Genomic DNA, 26118 nt, shown 5'->3' with positions numbered 1-26118 from the left:
CATGAAAATGAAGCGCGAAGTTGTCGAGTGAATGAATTTTGCACTGTGGAGCGGACCGTGCTTAAAACTGCACCGAGAACAATTGTTCTTGATTTTTTTTCATTAAAATTGTTTTTTATTTCAATTTTTTAATTTTACCCTAAGCAGAGAGTGATATATTTCTAGAGATAAAAAGTACTTAAGTTCTTAAGCTTCATCTCACTTTACCGAAAGGAAATCTGTCAGTAAGTACTACAGTACAAAAGTATGATTTGAAACGTTTCAAAATCAGGCAGTCACTTAAATAGTTGAAGCAGACTTGATTAATAGAAAACAGTATATTCAACGTATTAATATTAGGGCAAAGAATAGACCAAGTAGCTTTACACAATGAGAAATATCTACGCTTAAAGGGTTACATGGGCTTACGGGTTTCAAAAAATCTAATTTTTTTATTGTTTCATTAAATTCTACAACACCTCTAGAATATTTTCCTAAATTTTGAAAGTTGATTCGAGTAATAGTTTCGGAGATACAGACTTGAGAACTTGTGCGTTCGAAGCTAGCAAGGCTAAGCGCGCCATCTTTAAACGCGTTTTTTTAGATACTGTGTTGAAGTCAGTTGGCAAGATTTCTCGAGAAATTTAATAAAAGAAATTTTCTTCGTGAAATTTTACACAGGTGCTTGAGATACAATTCTTAAAGACTTGGACAAAGGATTTTTTTTCGATTACAACTATTTGAAAAAAAAACTGTTGCGAAACTTACACTGAAATTTTAATTTTTTTGTAAAAATGTCTGCCAAAAATTCAATTTTCATTTTTTTTTCCAAGTTCTAAGTTTAGGTTTTAACTAAAACACGTATTTTTCACTTTAAAGGATCCTTTTAGGAAGGATGACCGGAAATGGCGTCGCAATAGCCGAGTTAAAAAGATTTTTTTTCCAACAATTTCGGAATATCTTTGTTATTAGTGTATATTTGTAACAATAAAAAATTATAATAAAATATTTCATTTTTTACATGAGAAAAAAATTGTTGCAAAAGGGCTGTTTTTACCCAATGAAACCTAAAACACCTTAATTTCATAGAGGTATCTGACTGAGAGGTATCAATCGGAGGCGGATGGATCTTTATTAGGATCATGGACTTCAAGGAGATACCATCAACCCATTAGAAGCATTTTTGAAGCAGAGCTGCTCATATTTGTTTGGCGGTAAATTAACGAATGTTTAAGTTTAGGATTCAGAGTAATCATTGTTATAGTCCAATCCAATATTCAACGATATCAAGTTTTCGTATGATCAACATATAAGCCATAACTTTAAACGATTGAAGATATAACTACGAAATATATACGTTCAACCTAAAACACACCGTCACAACTTTTGAAACGAAAAACGCATACAGAGACTTTTCAAATAATTTATTTTCGAAAACTTCTTTTTATGATATCATCAAAAAGGGAAAGTTAATATATCTTTAGATATCAATATCAGCGAATGACACGATATGCTTCTAGATTGATTTCAAAAGTCAAAGACTTCTGAGTGAACTTAGCTTCAATATGTCCTTTCTATAAATCCTTCCGTTTTGATGATTACTACATTGGTTGAGGTATACCTCGACTACCTCAACTTAACAAAACGTATCACCTGATCCAGCAAGAAATTTTATGATATACTATTAAAGAACATTCTGAACAATTGACTTTGCTCTCCGCTTACTCACATCTCAAAACAGTGAATCGAGATTACTTTTGCGCCAAAATGGGTAAGTCTAACAGGTATTCTAACTTCTATTATATCTGCTATAAATAGATATACCTAACATGATTTTTAAAAAAAGTGAAACAAAAAATCGACTTAAGGTAAAATTTATTTTGAAGCATTCCGCTGAAATCGACAAGTTTTCCGGGCTTTGCCAGCACTTATACGAGCACATACATACATATATAATACTCAAGCGAGCGACAGCGCTGATGGATTTGTCCGTCTGCATATATTCCGCAAGAGTTGACTTTGTTCTCATTTTTGTAGCCGCGTGTGTTTGAGCTGGTGGGCGTCAGACAAGACAAGACAGGCAGCGTTTGCGTTTGTGTTGGTGTTCGTTTTGGGAAAAGGATTAATGGCTGTGGCACACGCTGTAATGAGTGACGAGAGTGAAACGAAGAAAGAACTGCATTCGAGAGCCGTGAGTGAAATACGTTGAAGGAATGAAGAATGTACGTGGGCACGAAGAGTAAAAAGAAATAAAATATTGCCAAATGTATGTCTTTTTCCATAGCGAAATGCAAAGCAACCGACAACAGTAGCAGTGACGGTCGGCGCTGCCAACGGCTGTTGCCAGCTTCGATTTCCTTTGAGGATTCCGAGAACTGTGTACGCGCAATTATGCGAGTGCATGTGTGTGTATGCATAGAAAAACCGCCGTTGCAATCACTGAAGTGCTCACCAGAGCACAGACAGCCAGCTTCAGCGTTTGTGGTCGCACACAGCCGACAAGAAAGCATTGATTTTTCTGCAGCTAAACCACGCAAGTATATATTTGCACGGAGAGAATTAAGACCATGACATCAATGGAAGTTTAAATTTCAGAAATGAGTTAAATACCGTTATTTAAAAAGGACAACCTTTGCTATAATTATAAATTTTTTTATGCCCTGAACAGGGTATATTAAGTTTGTCACGAAGTTTATAACACCCAGAAGGAAGCGTCGGAGACCCTATAAAGTATATATACATATAACTGAGTCGATTTAGCCATGTCCGTCTGTCTGACCGTCTGTCCGTCTGTCTGTCTGTATATATTCGAACTAGTCCCTCAGTTTTTAAGATATCGTTTTGATATTTTGCAAACGTCGTTTTCTCTTCAAGAATCTGCTCATTTGTCGAAACTGCCGATATCGGACCACTATAACATATAGCTGCCATACAAACTGAACGATTGGAATCTAGTGCTGGTATGGAAAACTTTTGCATTTGACAAGATATATTCACGAAATTTGGTGTAGATTATTTTCTAAGGCAACAATGTAATCTCCGAAGAAATTGTTCAGATCGGCTAACTACAGCATATAGCTGCCATACAAACCGAACGATCGGAATCAAGTGTTTGTATGGAAAACTTTCGTTTTGAGGTGGTATCTTCCCGAAATTTGACATGGATTACTGCTTAAGGTAATAACATAATCTCAGACACCCGAAATCACCACAAACCCTAATCTTTAATATACCTTTCTAGAAGTTTTTTTCTGCTTGAAGTAACTCGCGATGAATCTTTTAAAGTACATATTACAGAACTACAGATCATCTCGGTTTGAAGCTATTGAGTATTGGACCTAACAAGTTTTTTCATGTTTTCATGAGATTCAGTCATAATTAAAGATTTATGATTATGATAATCAGATCTAATTAATTAACTGAAATAGTGAAAATATGCACATAATCTACGTTTGCTTCTTATTTCAATGGTGTACAATATTTTTATGTCAGTCTAATATGAGACATGCTCCAAGCGATTAAAATCGGGTTGAATTTTTAAAATGTGATTTGATTTGTTCGTGCAACTCCAAAATAATTTTATGAGCAGCATGAGAGCAGATACATATACACATATACATATGTTGGTAGCTAAATATTACGTTGAAAAACAAAAGAAACTGGATGTGGTCTCTCCCTCTAATAAGTTTAATATACATATTTAAGAACCATTCAAGTTTTAATAAGCAAATTCGCTATGGGAAAATGCACTGCAAAAACGGACGACTTCGGACTATAACCCCACCCACATCAAGCCAGATGAAAATTATTTAAGCCCTCAGATAACAAATTGCGAACATTTTACCAAAAATATCGGTAAACCTATCAGATGCATATACATTATAAGTATATGTATTGTTGAAATTTGAAAAGACACTTCCCTGGCTTTGAGCCTTGCAGGTTGCGACAGTACAAAAAATTTGGTTACATTCGAACTTCGCCCTTACTTCCTCCTCCTCCTTTCTCCTTACTAGATTTCTTCAAGTTTTAAATGGAAATTGGAGTTATATTTTTTTTAATAGCCTATTTTTGACAGATTACGCGTGAGTCGTATCGAGCTGTCATGTTATTTTTGTTCAGTACTGTTTGGCATTTTATGGTGGAAAGACCAACAATGTCTACAAATCGTTCAACTTTATTACGAAAATTCAAGTTCCAAAAAGAACGTGTTTCACGCGCTTCGCTCAACTTATGGCCAACTAAGCGTACTATTTGCAGCACCATCACCCAATTTGAGACCCATCATCCATTATTCCATAATATTCGACCAAATAGACCACGTCCAGCACGCAACTGAGTATCTGAGAGTGTACACGAAGGCTCTATTCGGCGCCGTTCGCAGCAACTCGGATTGACGTATGGAACGACTTGACATATTTTACGTCGAAATCTTATATTGAAAGCGTACAAAATACAACTTGAACTAAAGCCGGTCGACCTTCCCAAGCGGCATCGCTTCGCTCTATGGGCTCTTTAAAAGTGCCAAGAAGATCAGACGTTTTCTAGCCAAATTTTGTTCAGCGATAAGGCCCATTTCTGGCTCAATGGGTATGTAAACAAGCGAAATTGCCGCATTTGGGACGAAGAGCAACCTAAAGAGAATCAAGAGTTGCCATTTCATCCAAGAAAAACAACGGTTTGATGTGGTTTGTGGGCCGGTGAAACTATCGATCCATATTTCTTCAAAAATGATGCCGATGAGAACGTAACCGTCAAAGGCGACCGTTATCGTGCCATCATAACCGACTATTTTAGGTCTGAACTTACAGCTCGTAATCTCGGGGACATTTAATTTCAACAAAACGGCGCCACTTCTCATAGATCGCATAAATCAATGGATTTATTGAGAGAATGATTTGGAGAGCAAATAATTTCACGTGTTGGGCCGGTCGATTGGCCACCAAGATCGTGTGATATCACACCGTTAGACTTTTTCCTGTAGAGATACAGAAAGTCTAAAGTCAAGGCGCACAATCCCGTTTCGATTCAAGCCTTGGAGCAAAAATATGCAAGTCATTCGCCAGTTACCAGTTGAAGTGCTCGAATGAGTCGTCGAAAATTAGACTAAATGGATGTACCATCTGTGACGTCGCCATGGCCAACAATTGAAAAAAATAATCTTCAAAAAATAAATACCGAAAAATGTTCTTTCGAATGATTATAAACACATCCCATTAAATTCAAAAAGAAGGGAACATCAGAAGTGATCCCCTACTTTCTTGAGCTCGAAAAATTTTTTCGGTTTCTTGCCTTAGAGGCAAATGCTGGCAAAGTACTGTAACTATTTTTGAAATATCCATTTTTCTGTAGTTCATCACTAAATTTCACCTTTCTTTTTAGACATTCTGCTATGATAATTTTTTGGATTCTACAGACCTTCTCTGTCTACTATAAGTCGTATATGGCATTCGGATTTAAGCAGCTATATATTATTACAAATAGATACTGAAATTTTACAACCTGTGGAAATACGTAATTTTTTCTTGCAATTTAATAAATTTAAGGTCATTAACTGAAAAGTAAAAAAAAAACAAATATTTTCGACTAGAAATATTTACATCTCCAGCCCCACTAACCCATAATAACAATCATAACCATAAAAATATGTAACATAAAGAAATGCTAACCACTTTTTGTGTTTATTTTGATGTTCTTCGAAATACGTATTTTGCTTGAATCTAGAAATAAGTCTCTCGGAGGATCAATGAGATCCAGATTTAAGTTCAATACACCAAATCAATGGCAAAAACCCTTTAGCGATATATAATTTGGATGTTAAGAACAACTGCCCAAATAACATAATATGATCACCTGGTTACCAACACCTTATCTTCATTTCAACTTACGCACAACAATAAATAATAAAAATACTCACTTTCGCGCTCATCACTTTAGCTCAATGGACCAAGTTTGAATTCCCCTAACTAATATGTGTGGATGGGGTAAAACGCAAACGTAAAGCACTTTATATTTCCATTGCAGCCACTTAACGACGCCAATCAACGCAACAACACCAATAACTTCATAAAATACCAATTCTAACTTTGCGTATTTATCGCCCATAAAAAATGCACAATTTTCCGGTCTTTTAAATTCCAACGCAGAGCAGAGCGTGAAGCCTGAAGGGGCCACCAACAGCCGCAGCATGTGGGAGTTGCGGCGGCAGGAGGGCCAGGCAGGCATACACGACGATTGCGCCAAAGATACCAATAAAAAATAAGCATCACTTAGCTGCAAGAAAATCAAAGAGCATGTTTACAACAAAACAATATATTTTCTTAGTATTTCTTGTCTTTAGTTTTGTGCGTCTCGCCTCGAAGGAAAGTAAGGCAACGACTTGGTGGCGGTGGATGAGCGAAGAGCCACGTGCCTTTAGCCGGTAAGAGTGGAAACCTCGCAATGCCTTCGTCTTAGACATTGGTATGCAAATGTTATTGTTGTTGTCATTTGTATATTTGTGTTCTAGTCAATCCGAAACACACGGCTAAGGAAGAACTGCCGCTTGCTTAACGACAAATAAATATATAAACAGTTTGCATGTTTGTCTGCTCACAAGTAGTTACAAGCAAACAAACACGAGTCAGCGCCGGGTCTATCGAAATTGCTTAGTCTGCAGGCAGACAATATTGGCTTTCGAAATTTGCGCCTTAAAATTGCATTTCCGTTAGACGTGTGGCTGCGGGTGAGCGTGAACTGAGCGACGGCACCTACTACGGGGCTTCCTCCATCAGGCGCAAACACACACTCAACACATTTTGAATATCTTCGTCAATGTTTGTTGCTGTTTTACTTTTCTGTTTGCTCCAAATATTTTCACACATTAACAAAAATATGTTGGAATTTCGTTGTGCAGAGATGTTGGGAATTGGTTCGGTCTCAATTGCTTCTTTGCAGTGGGGTTCGGGTTTTTACTTCGACATACTTATATAAATGAACCCAGCAGACTTTAGTGCTATATGTAGGTTGCTTTTTTATTTCGGGCTTCGAGAACAAGAACAATTTTTAATCATCGAAAATCGGTTCTGGTCTTTCAGAATATTCTCCATTAAGATCTATACCCTTTTGTTTGCGTTTGAACCAGATTTCGGGGCATATTGTAACTCAGATTGAGATTTCTCCAAAATATGCGTTCTGAACGCATTAACCGCCTCTTCAGGTGTCGTAAAACATTGATCTTTTAGTTTATATTTTTTAAGCGGAATAAAAAGAAATCATTCGGTGCAAGGACTTTACGAGGATAAGGATGACTCATCAAATCGATGTTTTGAGTGCTCAAAAATGCTTCAGCCGATGTGTGAGAGCATGCATTGTCGTTGTGAGGAGTCTTCGACGGTTAGTCGTCCTGATTTCTTGAAAAACAACTGCCAAACAAATAGTTTTTTTTTTTTCTTCTTTATTGGCGCAGATACCTCTTATGGGGCATAGCCGCTGCCTCCTAATTCCTTAACTATGTCAAGAACGTCGTATAATTCATACAGCTCACCATTTCATCGAATGCTCTATTCGCCGTTAGTGCGCAAAGAACCATAAATCTTCTGCAGAACATTTCTTTTGAAAAGTCATAACTTTGACTCATCAGATGTTGTCCATGCCTCTGCACTGTATAGACGGAGATGATGAGTGACTTGTAAAACTCACATATACTCAGTCCGAAGTAACACCTGTTGGCAAGAGTTATTCTGCATTGAATTTCGAGGCTGAAATTGTTGTATACCACTCTGAATTTACTGTTACTGTTTTGCATAGTTCCAGTGGTGCGGTTGCGCGATGTTCAGTTTTTCTAAAAAAACAGACAATCATTTGCTTGGAAGTGCTTGGTGCGAGAAAAACATTTATTGGATTCGGCTCATCTTGAAACACCTATACAGTCGATTGCTGTTTACTTTCGGGCTCATACGCGTAAATCCACGATTCATCATCTGTCACGATGTCATAGACGTGTTCCTACCAATCGACAAGAGCCTTTTTTGGAGCGTTGACAAATTGTGTGCGTTCCAATGTGAGCAAATTTTATTTACAGTCAAATGTTCCACTAATGCCACGATATCTCACGAGAGCTCACATAACGATCTTGCAATATGACTTTGCGCACAGCGTCAATAATTTCCGGAACGATAACTGAAATTAGACGCTCTTCGCGAAAGTCGTTTCGAAGGGATCTACGACCTCAATTGAATTCACCATACCATCGATAAACACTGGTCCCTTATGGAACTTTATCGTCAAAAAATTTAATAAAGTTGTTCTATGAACTGTTGATGAGTTAATCAACGTTGAAAGTTGTAAAAAAAAATCGGTCGATGTTCGCAATTTAATTCCATTTTTTGGTCGAGAAGAATCTTTTAAGTTACGGTAAAGAACACAAATAGCGCTCCTATGTCAAAACGTTCTGAGTATGCATACCACCAAAAATGTCAAACTTAACGATAAAATTGTGAGTTTCCAGATAGCAACACTAGTGTTGCCAAATCCCGAAATATAAAATGCAACCTACGTATTCATGAAATAATGGTTCTAAGACCAAAACAACTTAAATTCACGTTTCGCCAATATTCATGCCATGCTTTGAATAATAATACGCTTCAAACTGCACTTATTCAATATAATTTTCAAATTCAACAATATTTGTATTTAAGATCTGATCTAACAAGAAAGCAACAACTAATTCCTAGCAGAACGATCTGCTTATCCCACTTTTGGCTGGCCAACACTACCTGTTCAGCGCACCCAGTATTGAAATGTTGTTTGCTCATCGCAGAAGCAAAAAAGCTTGCCGTACGCCGAGGCACGTTTGCTTGGCAAATGCCATGCATGCTTTCACGCTTTCGGGTTTATCTGCGTCTCACTGCTATGATTCCCAGCATACTTGCTTCGGTCTTTAGTAGACAAATCGACCAATATTTGTGTGAGTGTGTGTGTGTGTGTGCGTATTTCCTACTGTTTATCTATTGAATATGCCGTGTTTGTTGTAGTCAATGTTGTTTTGTGTTTATTTTTGTAGAGTTTTATTATTATTACTTTGTTTCAACAACACAAAGCACCTTAAGTGGGTCAGTAAGATAAGGTTTCCTTACAATTTTTTGCTTTTCCGCTGGCACAAGTCCAGGCGTTTTGCTTGTTTACACAGGATAAGTAAACTTTTCGCAAAGTGTGGCAAAAAACGTAAAAGAATTCACTAAAGAAACTTTGCATGTAGTACCTGTTGATATGGCAGTGTTCCAGATATGTTTGTTTATGGAGTGTTCTGTTTGCAGACGTCAGATTTGAATGAGAGTTCTGATTTGTTTGAGGAACTCATTTTGTGTCCTACATGTCGTATGCGCAACTTTGCGGCGGAATAGCAAAGCAAGGCGTGGGAAAGGCGATAGAGAATGAAGGTGGAGCATAAAATCAGGGTGCATTAAATGTGACAACGTGGTAAATAAGAATATCGAAGTTTGCTGATTTCTGAGAAATCTTTTGTGTTCGCTTGGAATTACGATATGACATAAGGACAAATAGATCTTGCAAAGTTTACTGAAACTTACAAAAACTAAATGGACAAAAATAGGGTTATGTCATATTCGTTGAATATCAGTAATAGTGATAAATTTCTCCGCAATTACCCGTCTGAAGAAACAACGCCACCCCCCCCTTGCTATACTAAAAACTGACGCTGAATAATACCAAAAACTGCGTCAGGATCGGAGAGAGCCTTCCGAGCCGTTCGATACCAAACAAGGTTTCAGACACGACGACTTCTTTTCATGTGACTTCTTCAATTTACTCTTGGAGAAAATGAATCGCTGCAGAAATAAATAGAGAAGGTACTATCTTCTATGATACTGATATCACTAGCCTCAAAAAATGCGCCGTTAGTTCTGCTTTCTCCAGGTTGGACAAAGAAGAAAAGCAAATGGGTCTGGTAATGAACGAAGGCAAAACGAAATATCTCCTGTCATCAAACAAACAGTTGTCGCATTAGCGACTTGGCCACGTCACTGTTGACAGTCATAACTTCGAAGTTGTAGATAATTTCGTCTATCTTGGAACCAGCATTAAAACCAACAACAACGGCAGCCTCGAAATCCTGAGTAGGAAGTCAACCAGTAAAGTCCTCTCTCGACGAATAAAAACCAAACTCTCTAAGTCACGCATTATTCCCGACCTGCTCTATGGTGAAGAGGCATGGACGATGACAGCATCTGATGAGTTGATGGTACGAGTTTTCGAGACAAAGGTTCTGCGAACGATTTATGGTCCTTTGCGAATTGGCAACGGCGAATATCGTATTCGATGGAACGGTGAGCTGTATGAGATAAACGAAGTCATTTACATAGTTTAGCTAATTAAGAGACAGCGGCTACGTTGGCTAGGTCATGTCGTCCGAATGGACGAAAACACACCAGCTCTGAAAGTATTCGACGCAGTACCCGACGGGGGAAGCAGAGGAAAAGAAGACCTCCACTCCGTTGGAAAGACCAGGTGGAGAAGGACCTGGCCTCTCGTGGGATCTCCAATTGGTGCCACATTGCAAAATGAAGAAACGACTGACGCGCTGTTAACTCGGCTATAACACCGTAAGCGGCTTCTATGCCAGAGTGAGCCACTTATGTTTCACCAGATCAAAGCACACCGAAAATATATCAAGCAGCTTCGTCTGTATTCCTCAACCCCAGAGGCCTTCTGCACACAGTAGCGAGTGTAAAGTATTTAGATGGTCCGACGACCGAGAAGCAATTTCTACCTAGAAGCTTTATAATTATGCTGCAAAAACTTACATGCGCTTACTTTACATCATTAACTTTATTGACTTGTGAAATTAGTAATCGTTATTACCCAACATTAGCTTGTTCGCTGCCAGCAAATTAAGGGATGTTGGTTACATTTGCCACAAAAACAACACATGTGTCTTCAATTCAGATAAGAACCTGCGTCGTGCAAAACCACGTAGAATTGTGGAGATTCGCTGAGCTGGCTGCCTAGCTGCGTGCATGTGTCAGCCTTGGAAGTTGGCGTGAAACTTTCGCTATTTTTAGTTAGTGCCAAAACTTTGTAGACTAACAATTACACACATTGTCGCATTGGCGTGGGTAAATACAATAGGAAGCCGCCCAAGTGCTTGAAACACCAAACGCGGCGCGCGAACTCTTGCAGCTCTTCGTTGTTTTCCGTTAATATTGACTACACTTCGGTAATAGTTTCCAATACATCGCGTGTAGGAGCGCTGAGCGACGCTGATAACTTCAAGTTTAAAGAAGTCTGCAACTATTGTTGTGCTTTTCCACTTTACCTCTTACTTTTCTGCTAAGCTGTAAGTTGCTCTTTGCTTGGATCACACACACCCACAATTTTGCCTGGGGTATTTTGCGCCGTTTGACTTCCTTTATTTTAGTGACAAAAAAGAATTGACAAAATCGAACAACTTTCAGAACTTTCCTGTTGCCGAACTATGATCAAACCAAAAGTTTCCTTTTATATTTAATACGCATATGAAGGGTATACCATTTGCTGTGGAGTGGCATAGAAATTTGCAAACAAAAGGTTTTGTTATTTGCGATAAACAAAGTCCATTAAACGCGTGTAATATTTTCAATTTGCGTCGAAAAGTGAAAGACCACACACATCTGGCCACACTATTTTTACACCTACTCAACCACACAGAGCCGATAACGAAGGTTTTTCGTCCCACACACACCCACACAAACATATTCTATCACATGTCCACACAACGCTCATTTGACGGAGCTGTCATGTGACTTTGAAAATTAATCAATCACCTGACACGGTCCCTTTCATCTCTTTCTCACCATCGGCTAGTAAGAGAATCCTCCTTTGTTTGTAGCGTTGCTTTATTGAAAGAGCCGAATGGAAACAGGTCGCCCATACCTTTGGTGAACGGAGAACAATGGCAGCTAGTGACACACTTTCACCGTTAATCCTAGCTTAATGATGTGTAAATGGACCCATTCACACACACACACACACACACACACACGTGTGCCAAATGACGAAAAGCTTTCAATCTGCTAATTCCCGTAATGTTAAAATACAGTAAACAAAAAGAAAAGATTTCGGCGAAAGCAACTAATTGCTGCTTGTCACGTTTGTTGTTGCTCCATAAACAAGATGTGAAACTATATACGTATATATGTATGTACAAAATAGTTATGTAATGAAGAAATCACCAAATTTCAGAGTGTGCGAAGTTTTTGCTTGGAAGAACCAGCTTTCGTTGCTTCAGCCAGGATAGTGAAATGCTTTGAGTCGTGATCTGGATTTCACTCCTTGGCAGTTAATAGAAAATACTTCGAATAGACGGTGTAATGTTAAAATTATCACGAAGATCCATCATTTAAAAGAGGCGGAAAAGTGGTTTTATTTAGCCAATCAAACAAGGTTCTATCACATTCACATGACACAATTTTGCATTTTAATATTTCATGTGTCTTTCAATAATTATTGAATTTGATTTAATCAGAGCATAATCGGAAATGTTTTAGAGAACAGTACTAAAAATACTAAAGGGCAATTCAGAATCTGGTGCATATGGTCTTGCATATTTGCAATTGCAAATTCGCTGTACATTTTGTTGCTTTTACACTAACAAATATTTCCATTACCAATTCGAAAGATTTTTTATTACCTTATATGTAAATACACATATGTATATATTTTTTTTTCTTAAATATATGGACACTAATTTTTTTTTTTATTTTAAAGTATATTAGTGTAGATCTTAAAAATTTCCAACCCCACTAGACTGAGACTTCAAGAGGCTATAAAAAAGATTTTCTATCGGGTCTTCTAACCTCTGCGTCCACTTAGTTTCAACCTGGCAAATCACTACGAAGAGATTTGCGAAGGAAAAATTGTATTTTTTTTGCATTTACATATTAAGTTAATTCCAAAAGTTGCATTGCATTTTTCCATATATTAAAATTCTTAATATATTCTTCAAAATTTATGTCGCCCCCCTTAAAGTAATCCGGAGTGAATCACAGCTCGATAATACAAGAAAAACATAACCTTAATTTTTGGCCTGCTTTGACGTGGCTTTTCGGCTTCGACTCACCTTTGCGAAGATATTCGGGCGATTGATTTTCTGTTTCTGGGTCCAAGATCCAAGACTCATCGCCAGTAATGATACGTTTCATAGCATCCAGGTAATCGGAAAGCATTGTTTCACAGACGTTATTGCGACTATTTTTTGCCGACAATATCCATGTGAAAAAGGCCAGGCAAATAAGCCATATGTTTTAGACAGGTATATGTTGTGCAACTCATATAATTATGTAGTAGGCACTTCAACTTCGACCTCGTTTATTCACATTCAACACACCTCTCTTAGATGTTTCGATTTGTTCATATCTTCTCCTCATACATTTCAGAATAATAAAATCTTTAATTTTTAATTAAGCTACGATTCCAATATATACATATATTTACTGATTGCAAAATATGATTTAAATATGAAAACAATTCTTTTCCAACTAATTAAATTTTGAGAATTATATTATGAGTAGAGATATGAAGAAAGTTTTAATTTCGACGGCACCAAAACAATAATCTGTGCTATAAGCGTTTTCCATACAAGAACTTAATTTTGGGCGAACAATTTGTGTATTTAGTACGTTAGGTAGGTGCTGCAGTAGTCCGGCAGGTCCGACAAATGTGCAGCTTCTTGGGGAGAAAAGGACGTGTGCAACATTTTTGATCGATATCTCAAAAACTGAGTGCATATGCGAGTATACGTTACTTTATAGCTTTTCCTCAGTTTATATAAAGAAACTTGATACAAGCTTCATAGTAAAACTGAGGTCTTCATCTTCTCAGAGAACATAATCAGTCAAGTTATTATTATTAATGCGAAGGGTCAAATTCTATAAATAATAAACATTTATAAATAGGTATCAATGGTACAACATTTTGAAATATTTCAATTGCGAAGAAGTACATATCTGTATATATTTAAATATTTAATTCAGAGCTAATATAGCAAGTTCCCCCATTAATCTTCAAGAAATATTTGCCGTTCAGCGTCGTAGCAGCCTATGTACTTTTAGGCGAGTATTATCCAAATTATGTGTAAACAAGTAAATACACATATTTAAAACGAGATGTGAATGCTTGAATTTTAATTCAATTTTAATTGATATTCCACAAAAACTAATATTTTTATACCCTGAAGCATTGGCCACGGCGAATATCGCATTCGATGGAACGATGAACTATATGAGATATACGACGCCATTGACATAGTGCAGCGGATTAAAAGACAGCGGCTACACTGGCTAGATCATGTCGTCCGAATGGACGAAAACACTCCTGCTCTGAAAGTATTCGACACAGTACAGGTCAGGGGAAGCAGAGAAAGAGGAAGACCTACACTCCTTTGGAAAGATTAGAATCTCCAATTGGTGCTAAGCAGAGAAAAGTACAACAGAGAAAAGCCAAGCAAAGAACGACTGGCGCGATGTTGTAAACTTGACAATAACCGCGTAAGCAGTGTCTACGCCAATAAAGAAGAAGAAGAACGGAGTATATTAATACCGTTTTCTTTTCTCATAAAAATATTACAATTATTCTGCCTATGCCCGAGTAACCAAAGTGATGAGTTCTTTTCCCAGAATGGTACCTTCTAAAAAACTGCCCCCCCTCAAAACGTATCGGTGAGAGTTGCGCAGGCGTTAATTATTTTTCGTTTTTGCTAGTTATTTCATCAAGTTTTTCTACTAATTATAATGAATCGATCAGTTTTGTTAAGCTCAATAACAGACTTTGCAAATGAGTTGGTGGCATTTTTTTTTTTTGTTCTTTTGTCATGTAAAAAATTGAACATTTATAGAATGAGGCCAGATTTTCAACGAGAAAAGAAAACAATTTAATTTTGCGACGAATTTAACATCTTAGGCCCTTTAAAATAATGGTTGTCAAAAAAGTCTTGCGGTATTTTCGCTAGTTGACGCTGAATGTGCGTAGTTCTAGCTTTATTCGTCGCATCGGGTCATGCTATACATTTTTGGAAAGCTCATTTCACGCGCTAACACGTGTTTGATTGATTGTCGATATAGCGTCGCAAACATGGAGCGAAATAAAGAGAAAATACGGCATATTTTACAGTACTACTACGATAAAGGCAAAAATGCATCTCAAGCCGCCAATAAAATATGTGCAGTTTATGGACCCGATACAGTTTCCATTTCCACCGCACAACGATGGTTTCAAGGTTTTCGTTCTGGTGTAGAGGTGGTCGAAGATGCGCCACGCTCCAGAAGGCCTGTCATCGAAAATTGCGATAAAATCACTGAATTGGTCGAAAGAGACCGGCATAGTAGCAGCCGTAGCATCCGTCAAGAGCTGGGCATGAGTCATCAAAAATTCATTTCAATTTCAATAAAAAAAAAAAAAAATTCAATAAAAATACCGCAAGACTTTTTTGACGACTATTATCTATTCAAATGATCAGCAAGACGAGCTGAATCCATTTAGCCATATCCGTCTGTCTGTTCATCCGCCTGTCTGTTCATTCGTCTGCCTGTTTATACGGTAACTAGTATATCATTCTACTCAGTTTATTACCTAAGGCAATAATGCGTCTCCGAAGAAATGTTTTAGATCGGATACCAGAGCATAAAGCTGCCAGCCAAACTGAAGATCGGTATCTAGTTGTTGTAACGAATATTTTGCATTTGTGAAGGGTATTATAGCTTCGATGCAACCGAATATAACGTTTTTTTTATGTTTTTTTTTGTAAATTTATAGACGCCAGAGACAATTGATTGAACGGGTCTCAAATACATTCTTACAAGTATATAATTATATAGACCAAACTGGTGAGCAGTCCTTATTAGATATTGGAAAACTTATTTAATTTTCAAAGTGTTCTTCCATTAAGGTTATTTTATTTTCGCAAGTGGGACAAAAGACTCTGCTAATAAAATCTTGCTACATAATTCCATACCGAATTCCTTTTTCAACATAATTTGTGAATTATTGTGGAAATACTTTTTAAATATTAAAGAAAAACGCTTGAACGGCCTACACTCAGCTCTAAATGTGATACGTTTTTGTTCTTATTGTTCTCCCCCTGCTTTCTCGCTACCCATCATTCACACTTCGCAGGCTTTTAAGTAATTCCTGAGGCGCTTCCAACCCCCACTGGCGTGCTGCTGGTGTTTTTCTTCGTTTGACAGGACTTTTTATTCAATCCCTTGGCATATTCGCAATCTCATACACACCAAATATGCAAATGAATTCGGTTTTATGCTAAATTGTATGTAATGCCAAATGTGCGAATGGAGAGATGCGAGTTACTCGCTTTTTTATGACACCGAGCAAACACCCGTCTAACCTCTGCTGCCCTGGGGTGGAAACCGGGCAAATCCTGTTGTTCTACAACACGCCAATCAATGTGTGAATATGAATGTGTGTGTTTGTGTATGCGTGTGAGTGTGTGTGCTTGCGAGGGGTGGAGTAACATGCGAAATAATTTCGCATTATTACCAGCAATTTATATGCAAACGAAAACTATAAAAGAAAATTGTTCACCACGGCGTTTCCGCTTGGATGTGTGTGTGTGACGGCGTGTGCGCATGTGGTTGTGGAAGAATTTGTCACAATCAGATTGCGGTATCGTTTAGATGTGATAAAGTGACTATTAATTTGTACTTTGCACATTTCTCGATTGCGGTTAGAGGTTGCCGTTAGAGTGTGCAAATAATTTCAATCTCAGAGGAGGGCGACAAACGTTGTGGGGGAATTATTGAAATTGAATATAAATGATTAAATTTTATCGTCACTTAGACGCACATATGAATATTTGCAAATACACAGAGAGCTGCATGTTTCCTGCTGGAAATAGCAATATTTTATTAATTTGACAAAATCTCTTGCGTAAGGCTTCCAAAATAATTGAAAACAACTTTTCGCTAACCAAAAGGACTCGAAAAATTCGCATCGATAATTTATAAACGCAATTGTGAGACTTCTTAGTGAGTCTTCTACTCAGCATTATTGTGAGAGTATTTTCTTCCTTTATAACAACAATACAAAAACGTAGTTCAAAAAATAACTTAGATAAATAATTTTAAAATTTCAAAATAATAATTTAATTAATTTTCTTTATGAACGATGAGATATTTTATTTAATCTATCAAATATAAATTCCTCAAGCCATGGAGCTTAAAAAATGTAATTATCAAAGAAATCTGAAAAAAAGGAAATTATAAATACACGAAATATTGAATTTACTATGAAGACAACTTTTTTAAAGAAATTAGTAGATTCAACTTATTATTTCGGAAAAGTTATGTTTCGATGTCAAAATTGATCGATTGATTCCAACAACGGTATTCGATATCGAATAACATTTTATAAACATAGCAATATAGCTTACGTTCATTGAAATACTAGAGGACCCGCCCGCGCTTAACTGTGGCTGATACATAGATGGTACTACTAATACCAACTAAGTATATGATTCTAGTCAGCCCCTACCTTTAAAGAACATGTATAAAAATTTGGCAACTGCGGACCTAACAGTTAATGAGATATAGCATTTTGGGTGTAGCAACTTGTGTTAGTTTACAACAAATGGATCAAAAAGAATTTCGTGTGTTAATAAAGCATTGTTTTTTAGGGGAAAAATACTGTTAAAAAATATTGTTGCATTTGGATTCTGCACCAGAGAAATCAACCATTGAAAAGAGACTTGGAAAGTTGGAAAGAGGCGAAATGAGCACCGAGGATAATTGAAGACAGTGGACGCCTTAAAGAGGCGAAAGCTCTCTACAAAGTAGGTGCCGCGCAAGTTTATAATCCAACAAAAACAAGGAATTGTTGATTCTGAGGAGTGTTTGATCAGGGTCCGGCACTCGAAGTGCTTCAGACCATTCGCGCAGCTGTCGCACTGGAATCAGCTGTTTATAAATTTGCTGAATGACAGTTTGGAGTATTGTTCACAAGTGTACGCAAAAAAAGTGATCAGCAATGAAATTCAAAGGTAATAGTGTGATTGCTTTATATTTGGCTGGAAAATCACAGCCAGCAATTGTTCGTGAGCTCAAACACCTTAATGTGAATAAAGTTTTTATTTATCGCACCATCACTCGTTACAATGATACTGGTAGCATCGCAAAACGCCATGGAGGTGGTCATCAAAAGACTGCAACGTCACGTGAGATGGTTCGGAAAGTGAAGAAGCGACTTTAGCGAAATCCACCACGAAGTGCCAATCAAATGGCTAAAGAACTAAAAATATCCGACCGCAGCATCCGACGCATATTGAAAAATAAGCTCAAGGTCAAGCTTTACAAGTTCCAAAAGGCCCAATATCTCACACCGAAGCAGCAACAAGTAAGACTTGAGAGAGCGAGAGAAAATTTTCCAATTGAGCAATTCGTAAACTCTCAAAACGATAGGGTTTACTTGACCGACCGTTTATACGAGAATCTAAGTCATCGGTTGGCCACAAGGAGGCAGCACTCGCCACAAATAATGGTTTGGGCCGCTGTCACCGCAGGTGGGTGCTCTCCAATTGGTTTCATCGAGCATAGCGTCAAAGTAAATGCGACATATTATCGGGAAAGTGTTTTGGAGGCTGCTTTGAAGCCGTGGGCAAACAAACATTTCGGTCGCAAACCATGGACGTTTCAACAAGACTCAGCACCGTCTCACAAAGCGCGAGTGAATCAAGAATGGCTGAAAAACCTATCCGAACTTCATTACGATCACACAATGGCTTCTCTCGAATTCACCAGATGCGAATCCAATGGATTATTCTCTCTGAGCCATTTATGAACCAGTCCTCAAGCGGAAAAAGACGAAAAAATCGGCTGGCGATGTTATGACATCAGTTTTTTGGAATGCCGGTGGTATAATATTCATCGACTCTCCCAGTTAGGGTCCATTGCACTGCATATTTGGTCGCAGTTCTATTCTACCATTCAATATTTAGCAATTGTATTATTTTTGAGGAAGGATCAGCTAAAATTATATAATTTATCGTTTCCGTTTAAATACAGCACTGCTCCGTGCAATGGTTCGAAAATATTTCTGTATAACTCAAATTATCAACACTACAGTTATTCCGCTATTTTTTACATTTTTTGCATTCCAAAGTAAACAGGACTTTTTGATCTAGCGCTCACTGGTGGCACCATCTACATATATGTCGACTAGTGCATTAGAATCTGCTATCTTTATCGATTGTCCTGAGAATTCCATGACATTTATTTTCACACATTTTAAGTGTTTAAGTTTGTTTTATAGGTAAATAAAAATAATTTTCCAAAGAGCCAGCATTAAATGGCTTTTTTAAAATTTCAATTGATGAAACATGTTTATGGCAATGTTTGCCTATTCCGTAGCAGAGTGCACGAGTGGTTTCAATGTTTTCAAAGTGGTCGTGAGGACATAAATGACGATCAACATGTGGGCCAATGAAAATCCGTGATCACTGGAAATTCCATCGAAACTGTGCGTGAATTCAACAAAAATGAGCCGAAATCATTACTGAAACTTATGGAAATGGAATTAATCATCTCCAAAACATTGATTTATCGCATTTTCACCGAACATTTGGACGTACGAAAAGTGTGTGCACGGTTTGTTCCGCACAAATTGACTGACGACCTAAAATTGCTCAGAATCTAACATTCGAAGGACGCTTGTGACCGACTATTTGACCAAAAATCACATTTTAACCATTAACCACTCCCGTATTCACCTGATATGGCATCGTGCGACTTTTTTCTTTTCGGAAAAATGCATTTTCCCACGAAAGGAAAGCGTTATGCAGACGTAGAGGCCATTCAAAAGGCTTGCACCGGCATACTGGCCAACGAGCTAAAACACTCGTTCGACATGCTTTTGGACCGTGCAAAAAAGCTTTATTGAAGCAGAAGGAGACTACTTTGAATAAAATAAATTGGTTTTTGCCGAAAAAAAACCATTTGTTCTTTTTTTTAAGTCCTGTTTGTTTTGGAAAGCGCAATGCCTTGACGACGAAAATATCAATACCATTTTTTGCTGTGATATTAAAAATATGTGACGGGTTTGTCCAAAAAAAACTGTTTTTTTGTTCAAGAGCAACAATCAGTATAATCTATATACTAAATATGTACGCATACGAAAATTAGTGTTCTCCCGCACTAGCTCTGTGTTGTTATTCTGTTTTTACTTATTTCTTCCTTTTCTTGAAGTAATAAAAATTTCAACCGATTCCTACATGAATTTTGGACACTTACTTATGATTTGAAAATAATTTTACATGAATTGTATAGACTTTTAAGATAAAGAGATAAAGTATATATTCAGGGCGTTACAAAATTCGTGGCAAACTTAACGAACTTAGTATTATCTCTTTCAGGATATAAAAATGATAGAAATGAAGTGTGTGAAACCATATTTAAATTATTTATCTTCTAATTCAAATAACACTGTTTTCGCGATCACAACTTAGTCTTGAAAATTAAGTTTGACTCTACAAGTCAATCCTTAAACCAGTATAGACTTATGCAATGCGGTTAATGGGGTACGGCGAGTATATCTAACAGTGAAATCCTCCAAAGATATTAATCTAAGATTTTAAGAAGCATGTTCTAAGTTTTTTTGTATATAAGCATCTTCGAAATCCACAAAGACTTAAATGTAACCTTTGACAAATCAGCAAAGTTTGTCGAAGATACCTTGATAGACTTTCTAATCATGAAAACTTACTAGCAATAAATCTACTGGCCAACAGTATGAATGTTAGAGGCTTAAAAAGAACCTTCATATTGGACCTTTCACATAGATTTTAGGTAGTTTTAAGAATACTTTATGTCAAATTATGTTATTGAAGAATATATTGAATAGTCTCAATGGAGCCCAATCAATCCTGTTATGATGGTTGTATTTATAAAATTTGCTGATTGTCTTCAGATTGATTCCAAAGCAAATATATAGTACAACAAAAAAAAAATAACACCGTTTTCTATGTGCCTTAATTTATTATCTTTTTTTTTAATCAAAGTAATTTTAATTTAATTTCGGATTACAAACTTGCTCTACAGCACCCTAAGGGGTTCCCGGCTTAAAAAAATCCTGTCCTTCTCTATTTGGTCCGAGTAATAATTTTGGAGAGACACCCTTGAAAAGATACGCGCTCGAAGTCTGACATATAGCTACTTAAAACTCTAAACGCGCTTTTCTCGAAACTGTATTTTCAAGGCCGCGACATACTCTACCGATATTAATAAAACTCTACGCTCTTCGAAATATAATATACAAGGTCTTGAAAGACGGCTTTTGATCTATTACAACCATTTTAAAATAACACAACAACGTCGAGAAATTTTCACCAAATTTTGCATTTTTCTTGTAAAATCCTCTGCCAAAAATATAATAATCATTTTTTTGACTTTCCTACGTTCATTACTTAGTTCGAAGTCTTAATTTAAACACATATTTTTTCTCTTTACTTATGATGATCCTGTAAGATGTTTTGCTGTCAACGCGGAGGCATCTTTCTTCAGAAAGATTGCCGAAAATGACGCCGAGTTTTGAAAGTTTTCACAAATTTCACAAAATTTGTAAATTATACATCTTTAGAAAAACAAAAAGTTCAATTAAAAAATTTTACTCATTTATAGAAAAAATATTTAAAATAAGTCGTTTGCTGCTCGATGAAAACCCTACATACATCAAATGAATGACTCCCACGCAGCGCTGTTACTTTCGAACCACTATAACATAATGCACGGAAAGGTTCATTCAAAATCGCTCACTTAAAAAGCGAAATATGCCCTCCGACTGCGTTTGTATTCCGAAATCAAAAAGCTAAAAACGTAATATCAAAGTTTTGAAAGTGTACTTTCATGGACAGCAGCCATGCTTACCAACAAGCGCACAAACAAGAGTGAAACATTTTTTTCCACATGAAAGCGTCCAAGCCGCCGACGTCGCTCATGCACTTGTTCGCAGACAAGACGAGACACGAGAAATTTATAGAAAAAGTTGTTAACAAAAACCAAGAAATCTCTCTTGTCAGAACAAAAATAGCAGTGGGAGAGAAAAAATGCTTATATAAAGCTGTCGTGTAAAAAGGCTGCACTCACCGAGATGTGATAGAAGCAAAAGCACAAGAATATGGCAACTTGTCCTCATGTCTTTGTTTTGGTTGCCTTTACGCGCGGCCTTAGGATTTGTTATTATTATTTGGTTTAGCCGCCTTTAGTCTAGTTGCTCCGACTTGGTGCTGTTTTCAGGAAACTTTCTGGTTTCACAATTTTTTTCTTTTTTTTGATTAAAGTATTGTAATCATCGATTAGTTAATTTGAACTCTGATTTGGTACGATTTAGTATATAATTTCCCTTAGTTATTTTGATTTTGACATTTATTCACAACTCTTTTATTCAAATTCCCAAATCACTTGTAAATCATGAAGTGAAATATTTTCGCCAACACTGTATTTATTCTATGCACTTTCTGTTACTCTTAGATATACCTCGTCAAATGATATTTTTGATTTACACGCATATCCTCACTTTCTGTCTATTTCGTTGAAGCTCACTCTTTGGCAGTTGAAATAAGCTTTAATTTTACACTTTCGAAGCAAATCACCGCACACACTCAGATCTTTCAATTATATTTGGTTTCGTGTTTGAACCTTTTGTTTAACCAAATTTGGCCTCTTGTAGGTATGAATATGTATGTGGTAAACAATTTTGGCACTTTTTCGTTTTCACTGAAATTCTATTGTACTATTTCGCACCGTTGTACTAGACCAACACGCAAATCTTATAAACATACCATATATGTATGTATGTATGTATGTGATTTGCTCACTTCACTGCACATTTACAAATATTTACCGATTTGCAGCGACTTGCAGCGACTTGAACTTTCCGCATCGCTTGTCACTCGCACACTGATTAAAGCCACGAACTCCTTTAAAGTAACGTGAAATTTATAATTACCACTCGCCCGCCTTTCAATGCAATTCGATTGCGATTTTTTATTGCTCACTCAGCACTCGAACACAATCAGTGCAATGAATTGCAGCAGCGTTCACGACGGCGAATGCTTTGCGAAAGTCGCGCGTTACATTTCTAGCACACACACACACACATTCTGATTGCTTATATAGTGTGTATGTATTTCGCCGCTGCTTTGGTTCTTTCCGTTTCCGTTTTCCGCGCGCTCGTTCACTCACCACTCACAACTCACACTCTCCGCCAACTGTTTGTCGCTTACGTTGTTGCTGTTGCTGTTACTGCTGCTTGATAGGCGCAAGCAATTGCGATTGTGGCATTACACTTGACATTTACGAAGTTGCCTGTGTCGTCCAATAGCTTCCACCGACATTAAACATCGACACCGGCAGCGACAGCGACACCCTAACCAACACCGCTGTCTACCTAAACACCACGAAGCAATGCACTCACAACGTGTGCGCGCTCTCGCTTATCTCCCGCACTGACTGCTTGCGCGCTCTCTCGCATACACTCGCACGTACTCACTAACCGGATGGGCGGTCGCGCACACACCTCCACTTATCACACCGTTCGTCCTCACCAAGTAGGTTCCCTTGCTGGCTCGCACAACTCACAACTGCCTCTTTAATTGGCTAACTTGCTCTACTGTTTCCATTATCCGCCAAACCGTGCACGTCCTTCGAGCTATCAGCTGCAACTGAGCACCGGCTCAACTTGGACGCCGTGGTCTAGTCCATGTACCTTTCACCGGTGCACTTTTGTGGCCGTTTTGCTTCGGTGTGGTGTTTTAGCAGCTCTTCTCTGTGGCTCACGTTGGCAGCCATGTTTGTGTGCCGGCCGCGGTGCGCATGCTCACCACTTTGGGCCGCCAAGCGTCCTGGCGGCAACACACACGCACGGCAAATGCTTTGCTCTTATCACATTCCTCTGTTTATTTGTTCGTTTCGCAGAACGCTTTGGCGTGGCGCGCTTTTTGGTATTTTGTTATCGTCCGCTTTCTGTTTGCTAGTGTGCTGCCATGTATCCGATTTTGTTGCCCATGGTTAGGGACAAAAACAGCAGCAACACACCGCACAAAACTATGTGTAACGCTGGACGCTTGGTTTTCTGAGAGTTTGTTTGTTATGCAAATAACTTATTTACTCTTTCTGCTGCTGCCGAACCACCCGTACAGACACACCGCAATTAAGTAGCGAGAGAATATGAGTGTTGTAGGCTTAATGTTTCTGGAAATGTATCTCAGCTGAGAGCTCCCGATTTCGCGCTCTGCAGTTAATGATAAATACTGCCTAAACATAAATTTTTTGTTAGGATCTTCAAGAAAATAACCTCATCCTTACTTTGATTACATTCATTAATTAGTGACGCAGGGGCATTTCGTGCTATAACGAAGTAATTAGATTATTGGGTGAAGTCCGAGAAAAGTGAGAAAGCGACAATTAGATGAGCAAGTTGATAAGGGAAGTTAAAGAACAGCAACTTTATTGTTCATTTCGTTAAGTTTCTGATTTATGCAGTAAAATCACCGTACACTGAAAGAATAGAGCGAACTGTCGCTTTATCCTTTGGAAACCAATGACTTAACTTGGACCCAGAGTGAGCAAAACACTATTAAAAACTTTTGACAAGTTCGTACCTTTTTATTGATAATTCATAAAATCCAGTCTGTTTCAACCATAAGCCAGCATCTAACTTTTAAAGGTCTAGCTTCCTAATTAAAATCGAGAGAGCTCCTAGCTCTGCTCTTCGTTAAGATGTTCTACTTACGGGTTTCAGCACATTTATTTGATAGTTTTAGGAGACGAAAACCCTAATTCAGATGCACTGAATTAAAAACCGTGTTTTGTTATTTTTATATACCCCATCGATCTTTCGTTTTAATAAAAATTACGTAACTGAGACCTAAATCACTATATGCTGTCACCGTTTATGCTTTGTCTTGTCTATCTCAGATATCCTCACACACTTTACTTCATACCGGATCACTTAGATCATGGAGTCGCCAAACCGAACTCTGACAGCTCCTTCTTTGCTCATATACCGATGAGAGCAAAGAAGGCTAAGTTTACTGTCAGGAACTCTCTATCAACTCCAACTTCAGACTTCCTGACTATGGCAGTGTCTTCCATTCCGAGGTTGTAGCCATATAAGGCAGTAGTGGATCTGTTACTCCCGAGTGCTGCCTCCTTCAGAGAAGTAACCATTCACTCATATAGCAGAGCGGCGATACTAGCCTTTAACTCATTTACAGTGCGTATAAGGTTTGTGAAGGAGTGCCTAACCTCGCTTTTAATTTCATCGAATGTCTTTGAGATAAGATTTGTATTATTGCCGGGCCAAAGCGGAATCGCAGGAAATTGTAAACCTGATGAGCTAGCAAGAAAAGACACACTAGAACCGCTATCCGTAGAATGGGAGCCACCATCGGCACATGCGCTGTCGCAAACGCTTATTGGCCCAAGATTGATCTCAGGAGATCTAGTGATCTCTTTGCCCTCAGTAAGGCTAGACTCTTCGTAGTTGTGGGGCTTTTAACAGGCCATTTTCCTATTGGCTTCCAAGCTGTAAGGTTGGGAATCTTACCAGACGCCATTTGCAGAAGATGAGGTGGAAACAACTCAACACTTCCTTCCCGCGTTTGGGAGGTCAAGACTTAAACACTTGGGAGCGCATACCTTCAGACATCCCACCGAACTGGCGAAAGTTGAAATTAAACGCTTATTCAAATGTGTATTGGCTACTAACCGTTTCGCTAAGAACATAACACAATTGTTCTTCTTTTCAATGTTTTCACAAAGGAATACATACTATATACCGGTCCACGTGCGATTTTTGATCAGCCATATATGCACCCTAACCTAACCTTGTCTCTCTACTTGGGAAAGCGCAAGTGCAGGGGGAGAGTGTGTGGCAAACTTCAAAAGTCCATTTATTTCGCAGATCAAATGAAGATAAACAAGCCACACGGCTTTAAATACAATTTCGTGAGAGTAATAAAAAGATAAAATACTTAAAATTTCAGCAATAAAAAGTTTATTTCCAAATAGAGGAAATGCCTCGACAACACATCCCCAGCAAAGCGACTAAGCGGCGATTGCAAGAGTTAGAGCTTTAGTGGTTTCAACGAATTTCTAGTTCACG

At 37.8% G+C, this 26118-nt stretch overlaps 1 protein-coding gene across 6 annotated transcripts in view; it reads right to left on the bottom strand.

Annotated features, from left to right (window-relative positions):
- Window positions 1-23660, bottom strand: part of LOC126763484 (cell adhesion molecule Dscam2) — a 123709-nt gene extending 100049 nt beyond the window's left edge. For all 6 annotated transcript variants that reach the window (XM_050481024.1, XM_050481027.1, XM_050481025.1 and 3 more), the window contains exon 1: window positions 22098-23660. In XM_050481024.1, coding sequence (XP_050336981.1) covers window positions 22098-22146 — 49 coding nt within the window. In that variant the 5' untranslated portion in view covers window positions 22147-23660. The remainder of the gene's footprint in view (window positions 1-22097) is intronic.
- Between the last annotated feature and the right edge of the window lie 2458 nt (window positions 23661-26118).

This window comes from Bactrocera neohumeralis, chromosome 6, assembly GCF_024586455.1.
Source record: "Bactrocera neohumeralis isolate Rockhampton chromosome 6, APGP_CSIRO_Bneo_wtdbg2-racon-allhic-juicebox.fasta_v2, whole genome shotgun sequence".
Classification (NCBI taxonomy): Eukaryota; Metazoa; Arthropoda; class Insecta; order Diptera; family Tephritidae; genus Bactrocera; species Bactrocera neohumeralis.
The sequence above is the reverse complement of the archived record's forward strand: the minus strand, read 5'-3'. Positions and strand labels throughout refer to the sequence as shown.